The sequence below is a fragment of the Kogia breviceps genome, chromosome 9 (genome assembly GCF_026419965.1).
Source record: "Kogia breviceps isolate mKogBre1 chromosome 9, mKogBre1 haplotype 1, whole genome shotgun sequence".
NCBI lineage: Eukaryota > Metazoa > Chordata > Mammalia > Artiodactyla > Physeteridae > Kogia > Kogia breviceps.
In genome coordinates, this window is record NC_081318.1 from 22,287,025 (window position 1) to 22,299,464 (window position 12,440).

The following is a 12,440-nucleotide window of genomic DNA, read 5'->3' on the forward strand; positions in this document are numbered from 1 at the left end:
GGAGAGCCATCAGGGCTTGAGACAGCCCAAACCTCAGCATTTTGTCCAAATATTATCACTTATATATGTCTGCCATGAGGTGAAAAGTGTGAGGAGTCCTGGTTATGGAAACACCAGAGTGACTTTAAAGGTCAAGTAAAAGTAAGAAACTCCTGTCTGTGGTATGATTTTAAGCTCTGCAGTCAGAGCAGTGGAAATAGGCATGGCAATGAGTGAGCATTTCTCATTTCTAGGCTAAATAGATGGGTCTTTAATCTTTTCTTACCAAACAGTGAGCAATTCAGAGTTAATTACAAGAAATCAAGAATTTCGTGGCATATCTTGTCTTCACCCAAATCACCTTCTACTGAGCTCTTTAAAGACTGGTATCTTCTTCCTGGGTAAAGATAATGTCTTATTTCTATCCTTCTGATGCTGCTTCTCTTATAAACTCAAACACCAGGGTATAGCCATGGCCAGAAATATCAGAATTATTTTGAACTTCAAATATTTCTTTTGTTCCATAGGTGCCTGAGTGTATCTTACCAGCTCCCCAGCATTGCCAGACTGTGCCATGAATGGATTATGCTTCCGATGAAATCCCTGATGGCGTTTTGTTCAGTCTCCACTGCAGGGTTCTTGTGTATTCTCAAGCACCCTCTCTGGGTTTCTGCTCTGTAGCAATGCAGGCTGATTTACGGGACACTTTCCAAACCACAGTGCTCTCCCTTTGTTAGTCTCCTACACTCTTTCATTGCTGGCATTATTCTCTCATTTCAATCTATATTCAATCTAATTTCAAATTTCTTTAGCTTTCTAAAATTCTGTAGACTATCTCCATTCAGTCTTTTCTAGCCTTTTTCTATTTTTTAGAAATTCACCTTAGTTTTCTTATCTCCATACAAACTAGTCATTTCCTTTTTTCTTCTTAGTCTTTACTTTTCCTGAATATCTGCTAATAGCCTTGATCTTAAGCACTCAAAGTCATTATAGACTAGGTACTCTTCATTTTTATTTGGTATTTAATTCTGTTTCTTATGTCAAAGGAAGAAATGTATGTGAAAGCCTTTTACAAACCAGAAAGCACTATGCACTCGTATAACTTATTGAGATTAACAAAGGACCACTGTGCCTCTTTTCAGGCTTTCTGCTCCTGAGCCAAAAGAACTTCTCCATAGAGGAGGAAAATATTGAAGAAAAATAAAGCAATGGAATTGTCTCTTAGCAACTGAGTTCGTGCCTTATAAATCTTACCCACTTTCGATTACTGCTGCTCAAAATCCCTTGCTTTTCTTACTGGCTTAGTTCAAATAATGCTATTAAATTATAGGAAAACAAAGGAAAAAATCTAATGAATGAGTCACTCAGTTCGTGGATTGTGCTCTATCTTTGCTTAGCACTATTGATATAGTTGAGTTGTCTCTTTCTCTTGATTCCAGTTGTAAAACTTTTTTATATATCTTTTGTTGCAGCTTAAATTATAAACTAAGTAGAAGCTAAATACCATCTTATACATTTCTAGGTTACCTGAGTCCTGAAACAATATAGGTCATTTAAGTAGTATATAACATATATATACTATATATAACAGGTTGGGCATAGCTTAGAGAAACTCAGGTATCCAAAAACTCAAACCAAATTGGGGTGTGATTATTTACATTATAATATAATTCATTATAAGGATTCTTCAGCTAGTAGATCTTCATAGTATTTTTCATTTAGCAAATATTTTTGAGTGCCTCCTACGCCAGACAATGTAAAGGATAAAGATATTCTCTCTGTGTGTGTGTGTGTGTGTGTGTAAATAGTTGTTTTGGGCTGTCAGTATAATAAGATAGATAAGACTTGCACACAAATAAGGCAGTACAATGATAAATGCCTTGTGAGTGGTAAGCCGAGTGCTGTAGAAGTTCAGAGGAGGGAAATGTCACTTCCAGCTGGGTGAGCTATTATGATTACATGGGCAAGGTGACATGTTACAGAACCAAAGACTAACAGAGTTTGTCAAGTTTAGTAATTAAGGCAAGATTGAAGAGGTAGGTAAGATGTTGGTGCCTTCACGAGTAGAGCAAGGAGTTTAAACTTCAGTCAGTAAGTGATGAGGAGCCACTGACTTTTTTTAATCAAACTATTGTCTAGGAAAATTTATCTGGCAGTAATGTGTAATTTTAATTTTAAAAAATTAGTCTGTTGATAGTCTTTTAGTTGCCTTTTGTGTAAAACGAAAATATGTTTATAAATAAGTCAATTATAGAATTGATTCATTTGTATTCTTTTTAAAAGATAGTCAAAAAACTATTTTCAGATGAAATTAGATCCAGTAAGATGAGCTGCTTAGTTAAGATATAAGCAGTATATGAAGTGGGATAAAATACTACTTTTCATACTTTCTAAACTCATTTTTAGAGATTTTTTTGTGTCAATTAGTCACTTCTCCAATTGAAGCAATGCAGAAGTCCTCCATATTCTTTCTCCGCCCCCCCCCAACTTGGATAGAATGAATGGCTGTAATGAAAAGAGCTTCTTATCAATAGTCCTCTTAGATTTATTCTTAATTTAGCCAAGTATTTGTACACCTCTGCAAAAGATTTTGTTTTTCTGCCTTCTCCTTTAGTGGGAAAAATAATCAGTAGGAATGGCAACCTACCTCACAGAGTCATCGTGAGGCTCTGCTGGTATGAAGATGAAGTGTTGTATAAATACTCCGAAAATGTTGATAACTGACTGAGAAATGGATTTTAGACACGTTGTTAGTGGAAACTGCTATAGACTGGAAATGCAATGTTTTAATAATAAAGACTATAAATAAGGTTGGCTCTTGTATTCCGTGCGTAGTATGCCTCAGGGAATTTAGAGCATAAAATGGTTCCCACTCGATACTATAAAGGAAGTAACACTTCCTACATGTTGACCTCACAGTGAAATCATGTTTTTACAACAGCACAGCCAGAGAATGATATGTTTTTGTGAGCCATATTAGAAACCAGGAGGTTGGGAGTACTAATCTTGACTTAGTTACTAACTTGCTGTGTCACTGGACAAGTCAGTGATCCTTTTTGTACCTCAGTTTTTTGACGATTCTGGAAGGAGGCCTAAAGCTTCTCCAGCCAAAAGAAACTAACTGCCACATCAACAGCCTGGCACTGTAAGGGACTCAGGAACATATAACCAGAAGCTCCTATGTAAAATACTTTAAGAATAAGACTGTAGGATGCTGAACAGCATGCCATTTGCCCTGTCTTCTAACCCCAGTACTGACCAGTCGAGTTCCCGCTCAAGTGCAGAGTTGCAGGGAAGAGGATGTGAGTCTGGGAAGGATTCATGGTTTCCACTGTGGAGATCTGGTCACATCTCAGGTCCATTATAGCCTGAAGAACCTAGAAAAGATCATATTTTGTTCTTATCTTGGTCTTTGGTGCTATTTGGACTTCTTCTGAGATGTTCTCAGTGTCTGTCTTGAGGAGCCTCAGCTTCTGAGCAGCCCTGACTACTGTCATGTCTCTCTGAGCTTTTGGAAGGATAAGGTCTGGGTCCAGGACTACACTGAGTCCTGCTTTTTGGTTCTGATCTGGGGACTGTGTGTCTTCAGACGAAAAAAAATTTTAACTCAGTAGAATTGTATTCTGTAATGAATTCATGACAAGAACTTAATAATAACAAATGATATAAGTTGTTTTTTGAAAATGTACTTTGGGTTTCAGAGCAAGGATTTTCTTTCTCTGCTTCTGACCTAAACATGAAGAAAAGTTCAGAACAGTGCTTGAAAACATCAGTTCATGCCATTAACTGGAAGCATTTCTTTTACCTGAAGTTGTGACTGAAACTGACTAGCTCCTCTCAAGGCTTAAAAGTTAGCACAATTTTAGAAATGAGAAATTATTTTGAATGTTTTCCTCTTTTGCTATATCTTTCAGGTGCCAGATAGAGCTTGCTGTGCTGAATTGAATCAAATTGAAGCATGCCTTCTAAAAAATAATAGCCCCTGGCTTGAGAACCAGACTTTAGTTCATTCGGAAACCAGAAGGATCCTGGCCCAGTTTTAATGCATGAAAACTCTCCAAACCACCTTGGCTAGAGCCTAGTGTTGTAGAACCAGGCCATAAAACATGAGGGTTGAGGACTCTTCACAGTGGTGGGAATCTGCTGTTATTTCTCAGCAAATCAAATCCACAGTGAATACTGGTGTACAGACTGTGTGGTCTAGTTCAGGCTGCAACATCAGCATGAATAGTGGAAGACCAAGTTCAGGAAAGAGAAGGAAACCACAAAGATTAAGTGAAGATGAAAGGGTTGCTTGGGTAGGCACAACAGCACATTTTAGACATTCAGAGGTCATTGCTTCTTTCTCTTCCTCTGCATATCTTCCCCACAAAAAGCTTATGGGGGTGATAAATGGAAGAGGAAAGGCTTAACTCAGAAAGAAAAAAAATGACATGAAGTGATCATTCATACTGCCTGGTGGGACTTAATGTTTATTGGGTGTGCACCTCAGCTTAACACATTTGACCAGAACATTTCCCTGGGTTCCTTACCTTTTAATAATGCTGTATAATCCAAAAGACTATTTACTATGTCTGATCCATTTGTCTACTGTAATTCTGTAAAAGCAGAATGGGAAGGCTTAGGGAATACTTGCACTCCATTCTGTTTTCACAGTGTTACTCATTTTCTTCCATGAGAAGCATAGCTAAAATCCTCCTTCTCTTTTTAGGTAACAGTATGACTAAATACATTGAGAAGCTAGAAGAGATCAAAAAAAGTGAGTAACACTACTGATGGTTTGGGATAATGGAACCCTGTAGTTGCTCTACAAGTTGGTTATTAACGAGCCTAACCACACTCTACAGCTGACACACACACAGAGCTATGGGAGTCAGGTGAGTGTGGCAGGTGCCTAGAAGGATGTGGGAAACACTGTGTGCCATTCTGGTCAGCTGCTACGATTGTGGTCTTTGCGTCTGAGTTCTACCTGACTTAGATCCCATAGGAGATATTAATGTTGGAATGCGAAATAACCTCTAGTGAAGCACTGAGAACCCAAATTTCTAGTTTCATTGTACTGCAGTCTTTATGACCTTTATTCAAGGTACTTAATCTTTCCGATATTATTATTTTCTCTATACCTGAGATAGGAGTAATAATAACTTATATATCAAAACATTCTTTTGAGTATAAATTTGACAGTATTCATGAAAGACTTAGTGGTGTAAGAAAGAAAGAGCTTATTCTTAAAGTGGTGTTATACATTATAAATTCATTGCAGTTGGCTTCCTTTTAATTAAAAATCATATTTCATGCACATCCTTTTAAAAAACTAATCTTTGGCAAAGATATGCTTCTAGTCATTGAGTGCACTGCCCTCGCACAAAATCATAATTTTTCAATGTGTCCAAAACAAATGTAAAATGTACACATCATGTCTAGAATTAGAGAAGTAGGAACATCTATTTTCTAAGATGGATTTGTTCATAGCTTCAGTAGGAGAACCCAGTGCTAGGGCAGTACTGAGCTAATGGCAGTGAAGAGGTACTCTGATTGATAGCAGTTCAGCACTTGGCTCTGGTAATATACATCTTCTGGGAAGAGAATATTACAAATCCAAAATTCACCAGAACTTTTGTTTTTACACAGCAGGATTTTTAATTTAAATGATAATGTTCCTGTTCCTTTTGAATTGCTGCAGTATTGAGAAACCCCAGACAATAGATCTGGACTCAGGAGCAGCTTCTTGCTGACTCTGTTACTTGCCACGTTCAACTACAAGGACTGATGCTATAGACATTTGTTTTTTAATGTGTGATGTCGCAGTATCCTTTTCTTCTTATATATTTTATATTTTAAACATTTTATGCTATATATTTAAAATGTTATATATCTAAAATATTCCACTTTAAGTATATATATTTTAAGTGTATATTAAAATTTTAAACTATGGAAAAAAATCTTGTTTACTCACCTAAACTTCATTGTTGTCCTTAATTCATCCATGGCAAGCAAAATTCAACTGGCCTGCTTCTGCCTCGGTTTGTAGCCTCTTTCACCTCCTAAGCATTTGTAGCTGAGTGTAAGCTCACCTGTCCACACCAAAGTTTGTCCCATAAAAATTGTCCCATTCCACACAGATTGCTGAAACCCTGTTTAAAACAGTTCTTAAAAGCACAATGTGGTTTCTTTAATATCTAAACTTTAAATGGAGCTTATCTCCCAAAAGAAATACCTGTGGATTAGAGTCCTTGAAAATGCTTACTTCACCTTCCTTCTTTAGAAGTTGTGGGCTTCTTTTTAGTAAGACAGCAGATTCCTCTCACCTTTTACACGCTTTGTGCTGACTCCCTGACTAGAATTACTTCAGATTCTGGTTTGGGATCTATATTTTGGAAGATATTTCCTTCTCTTTTCCCATCTTCTGTTGTAGGTGCTCTTTTGGGTCAGAAGGGAGGAGAATATTGCCTTGTTTGATGACACCCTAAACCCGTCACTTTTCTCGGATTACCTTAGATGCCATGTCTTTCTGTGAAATCACAAACCTTGTGCTGTTACTTCCTTTGATTTGTCTTCCTCTGTGAGCCCAACTTCCCTTTGCTAATAATGTGTTTTAACAGAACCCTGAAAACGCAGAATTCCTTTGTAATCTGAATATTCTTTCAACTCTGCTGGGGAAAATAGACACACTGTGTCTATTGACCATTCACAAAGCCCATTCTTGGCTTCTAGTGGTTAGATGACACTAGTTGGGCCCAGTGTGAAACATCCTAGATAGTTAGGTCTCTGTCCTTCCAGTAACTCGAGAGAGACACACTTAGATTCCAGACTTACCAGAGAAGCAAAACTTGATAACATATCTGAAACTAGGATTTTTTGTCTCCATCACAGAGTTTGGGAGAAGCTATAGTAGCAGAAGCTCCATTCTTAAAGCTCTGTTCGCCCTTGCAAGGACAGACTGTCAGAGCTTTCCAAGTTATCCTTTTTATAAAATTTAAAACTTACTGTAAAACGTCTAGCTTGATCTTTTATCTCTGAGTAATAATGTCAGAAAGTCCTAATGATGGCTGTCCTTCTAAACCAGAACCAGGTATGTAGAGTTTAGGCTCAAATGTGCATTGGGATTTCTAGTGCTTATGAGAGGATGCTAGAAACTATGATCATTAGAAAATAGCAGCGCCTGTTTTCTCGTTTAAGGTGATTTCTATTTAAAGGGGATTTTAATGTGTACCTTTTATACTTAGAATGTGAAGAACTGGAGAAGTATTTCAAACTATGTTACTATACCAAAAGAATATCAGTGGATAAATGCCACAGTGCAAACTACTCTGAAAGCTGTTGACTGTTTTCATTGGCTGATTTATTGCCATTTTGCTTTAGGTAAATGGCTTTTGGTGGGCAAGTTAGTGGCAATTGAGAGAAATACTGTAGTCGTTCACTTGAACTTTTTAAAGCTTCTGCTCAGCTTATTTGGGTCTGCATCCTGGTGGGTTTTAGAAGCTCCTTTGTATCTTGTATCTAGAAGAAGCTGTTTTATGAATTTTCTGGAAGAAAGGTCAATTTTTAGCCAAATTGCTATCTTTAGGACATTTTGGAACAGAGAAGCTTTAATTCCCATAAGAAAGAGTCTTGATATATTTACAGAAGGCCTGTTTTTAAGGTAAAATCATTTCCCGACTCTGAGTCTCAAGCTATTTGGTAAACCAAGCTAACATTATCCTCCAAAGTAACTATTTGGTCTGTGCTGGTTTTTTGGAAAATTCATGGAAATGATTAGTATCACCAGGTAAATAATCTTAAGTACCTTTAATCCTTTCCTTTGTTGCTAGGAGTCTTGGTTTATGAGACAGTGAAGGCCATAGTAATTATCCAGCTAACCTTTAGTAATTCTGAAATAATGAGGCAGTATTTAAGGAGTCAAGGACGCCAATAAATAAACCTAGACGAGGCGTGAAGGGAAAGGGTAGGCAGGAGTTCAACGCTGAAAACTCTTCAGAACTGGCAAGTCATCTTCAGAAAAGTTTAGGGAAGCCAACTTTTAATATGCCTCTATGGGACAAATAATAAAGTGAGATTGGCTAAATTTTTTAGAACTGTTTAATATGATATGAAGAATTATTAACACAAACAAATGCAAAAGTACCCCCACTGAGTTATGTCTCAGAATTGTAAAGATAGCACTGAGTAAATATTGATGTTTTCAGTTGATTTTTCTTTTTTTAAATCGTGGTAAAAAAAAAAACCCACATAACAAAATTTACCGTCATAACCTTTTTCAGTGTACAGTTCAGTAGTGTTAAGTATATTTACTTTGTTGTACAATAGATCTCCAGAACTTTTTCATATTCAAAACTGAGTAGGTTGATTTTTTATTGAAGTGGAGTTGAGGGAAAATTGATATAAGAGATTATGAGGACCAATTACAAGTTTGTGCCCAGCATTGTACTCTAGGAAAAAAAAAAAAAAAGGGTTGGCCTGTGTCTCTAGCATAGTCTGTAACCTCAGGAATAGAATTGTACTCTTTTCAGGGCAGAGATAGAATAGTAAATGTCTTACCAGCTCTTGACCTAGGGCAACTCAGCTTCTCTGGGTCTCTGTCCTCATTTGTAAAATGCAGATGTTTATTCCCTGCTTATTCTGAAAAGGATTTAAAGGGCTTACAAAAATGCATGCAATACAATATGGTCAAAGTAGAGACAGCATAGTAAGGAATATGTACACCAATAAAGGGGAGGGGTAAAATCATTAGACCCAAAAAGGTGGCTTATAAGTTCAGCTTGAGGCTTCTTACTGGACAAAGCAAAGGAATAAATGAAAAGGTGATATAAAACCTGCCATGCTTAATTCTGAGGATATCATGAGGATCAAATGAGATAAAACATGTAAATAACTTGAAAAATATACCATATAACTTGATGACTAGAAAGAATTAATATCTCTAAGAAAGCAAAATAAGCCTGGAAAAATATTTGTCCTATTCTGCTTTTCAGATTATAGATACAAAAAAGATGAGCTTTTTAAGAGACTAAAAGTTACAACTTTTGCCCAGCTGGTAAGTTTAATGATCTTCCATTGGAGTAAAGACTTTCTAATTTGTGCTGCTTTATGTGAGTATTTCTAAATTCAACTCTAGGTAATGTTTGCAGAGGGTTTTCTTCTGATTCTTTATGTTTCACCTATGAGAGGACTAATTAGTATGAAATTTTCTTTTTTCTTTGATAAGAATTTTATAAAGTAAAATGTACATTCTCCTTTTTAATCATCAAATTTGTAGTTTAGGTTTTATTTTTCCTTGCCCATTTATCTTAATATTGAGAATCTAGAATTCTGGATTCTTTATTGCTTGGACATTTTTCTCTGTGGAAAGCAGGTGATCTCCCATCTATGACTGGGTTCGTTTTCCAAGTCTTTCTGCCATGGTCTATTTTGTTACTTTAGGAAAGTCGCTTTTTTCTTTCATTTGAAAATTATGGACAAAGTGTCTTTCTGACCCCCAAACAAGGATTCCAGTGATGTAACTTAAGGTGGATATTGTGTCTTATGAGCTAAGTCGTGAAAAGTGATTTATTATTTTTTTAATTTGAATTCTACCAAACATTAAAAAAATTTTTTATTGGAGTATAGTTGATTTACAATGTTGTGTTAGTTTCAGGTGTACAGCACAGTGAAGCAGTTTTATATATATATATATATATATATATATATATATATATATATATATCCATTCTTTTTCAGATTCTTTTCCTATTATAGGTTATTACAGAGTATTGGTTAGAGTTCTCTGTGCTATACAGTAGGTCCTTGTTAGTTATCTATTTTATATATAGTGGTATGTATATGTTACTCCCAATCTCCTAATTTCTCACTTCCTCCCAGGCAAAAAAGTGCTTTAAAAACTGTATGTTGGGTATACAACATTGTAATCAATATATTCATAATTACATTTATTTCTTCATTGCATGAAGAATTTCTGATACAATGCTGTTATTTTAAGTATTGCATTTTCAAGAAATAGCATGTTATGTTGGGACTAGAATAAGTATGAATGCAGTTTTAAACTCTTACTTATGTTTCGTGTCCAAAATTATCCTTTTGGTCTTTTAAGTTTATTGTGTAGTGTTTTAAAGAAATCTTTTCTTCTGGAATGATCATCTGCAGTGTAATTACCACCCCCAAAGTAAGAAGACCTGAGATTTAGTCTCCAGATGGGGACACTGACAGTTTCTTAAAACAGGAGATCTTTGATGTTTGATATTTGCTCATCTTTTGTTAAAAACAGAATTGCCTCTGTTTAAAGGCAAACAAACATACACACTTCTACACATTTCATTCTTTTTTCTATCAGGTCATCCAAGTTGCTTCCCTATCTGATCAAACACTGGAAGTGACAGCTGAGGAGATTAAAAGGCTAGAAGGTAATGAGAAGTGAGGATATGGGGAAAATAACAAATTGACCATTTGACTGTGCTATTGTGTTCACAGGGACTTTGATGGATCTATTTGTAATTAGATTGTTACTCTCTGAGAAATGCTATCTGGTGCTTTGCTAATTCTTATTTCTTTAAAAGAGCCATCTGGTTTTCTCCATGTAACATTTGTAGTCTTAAATGTTTTAAACGTGTTTAATATACTAATTACTTTTTTTCAACAAATATTTTTAGTGCCTTCTATATAAGTACAGGTCACAGAATTAGGTGCTGTGAGACTACAAAGATGAATAAAACACAGCTCTGCTTACATGGAGTTTGTAGCCACGAGTGTGCACTGCACATATGTATGTGTATTGGGTGAGGAAAATGATAACAGAAACACAGAATTACTAATATGACAGAAATTCATGGAGGACTAGAAGGAAACCATCGTTTGATGAATATATATTGCTAGGTACTTCACATGAGTTTTCTTATTTAATCTTCTCAAAAACTCTAGAAGGAAGGTACACTGTACAGATGAGAAGCCCAAGCCTCAGAGGTTAAACTTCTTGCTCAAAGTGAACAGCCAATAAAGAATGGACATAAGATACAAATCTGCATGTCTCTGGTAGCAGCCAGTGTCTTCTCACTGCCTTTATTGCATCCTTATGGGGTCTTGGAATGTGCCTTTTCGAGAGATGCAGGGTGCTGTGAGAGCTCTGTATTTTCCAGCTAGGAAACTGAGGTAGGTTTCTTCCTACCTCAAAAGCCAGTTCAGATAGGCTTTTGAACTGGGCCTCTGCCCCCTTTAGGGGTAGAATCTCAACAGGTTCAAGTTAAGGGTGAGGCTGTCTCAGGCTGAGGAGCAGCCTGAACAAAGGCACAGAGAAGTCCAAGTGTGTTTGGGGCATCTCATAACCCAGTCTGGCTGTGGTCTGAGGGAGGGGTAGGTGCGGGGGTAGGAGATAAGGCTAGAAAGATAGATAGGCGCCAGATTTACTTTCTTAAATACCAAGTTGAAAAGAAAACCTCTTAGGTGTTCTGTCATGAAAAGAATTCACAGAGTGAAGGTCTTTATTTTATCCTGAAGTCCTCAGCTGTCAATGTGTGGCTGTTTATTGAAGGGGAATGTGTTTTGTTAAGGTTGATGTAGGCCAGGAATTTGACTTCTGATTTCAAGACAAGTTTCTCAGGAAGTCTGAACACTGGGTTTGTACAACTCGACTGTCATTTCCCTGGGCTTGTTTTTGTTAGGGAGGATAAAAAGAATCTGTAAAAGACTGGAATTTATCTATGACAGATGCCTCTAACACAGCAGAGAAATAAGGGCTCTTTGTAATAGAGATAATTGAGTCTCCTCATACAAGTACTCCCAATTTTAACCTGGTTATATAAGTACCTGGATTTTGTCCTTTAATTCATTGTTGAGATTGCAACACCAGAACATATGGGCACATGCAATTTTCTCTTCTGAGATAAATTTACAGGCTTTTGTAAAGTAGGACACCATAATGTGTGAGTAATATTAGTGTTTCTCTAGTGCTCTATACAGAATAATAACTCAGGAATGCCTGTAGAACAGATTGTATCTGTATGCGTATTGGCCAACTTTGAAGGAAAAAAAACTCCTTTTATAATGTTTATTGTTTTTTCCTGACTTAAAAGTATATTTCTAGAAAATTAGAAAACTGTAAAAAACATATAAAGAAGAAAACTAAAATAACTAATAAACCCTATTAACATTTTAGTCTGTTTTCCCCACCCACATCCATACTCTTTGTATATAGTTTTGTATTATGCTGTTTTCAATTAACATTTTATCATGCACACTTTCCTATGTCATTAAATAGACTTCAAAAGCTTAATTTTAAAGGTTGTATTGTCATATAATGTCTATCCTTTGTATATGCCACATATTTAATTATTCTCCTATTGTTGGCTATTAACGTTTTTCTAATTTTTCATTTTTATAAGATAATGCTACAGTGTAAACCCATAAATGTTTGTATGGTTCTGATTTATTTCCTGAAGATAAATTGCTGCAGATTGTCAAAGGGTGGAACCATT

The 12,440-nt window shown here is 36.1% G+C and overlaps 1 protein-coding gene across 10 annotated transcripts in view; it reads left to right on the top strand.

Moving 5' to 3' along the window:
* Positions 1-12,440, top strand: part of CEP41 (centrosomal protein 41) — a 48,652-nt gene that overhangs the window by 22,495 nt on the left and 13,717 nt on the right. For 6 of the 10 annotated variants that reach the window (XM_059074080.2, XM_059074078.2, XM_059074081.2 and 3 more), the window contains 3 exons: positions 4,691-4,738; positions 8,952-9,013; positions 10,307-10,376. In XM_059074080.2, the coding sequence (XP_058930063.1) occupies positions 4,691-4,738; positions 8,952-9,013; positions 10,307-10,376 (180 nt within the window). Of the gene's footprint in view, positions 1-4,590; positions 4,739-8,951; positions 9,014-10,306; positions 10,377-12,440 lie in introns of those variants that run through there. The other 4 variants (XM_059074077.2, XM_059074079.2, XM_067042149.1 and 1 more) reach the window with 2 other exon arrangements.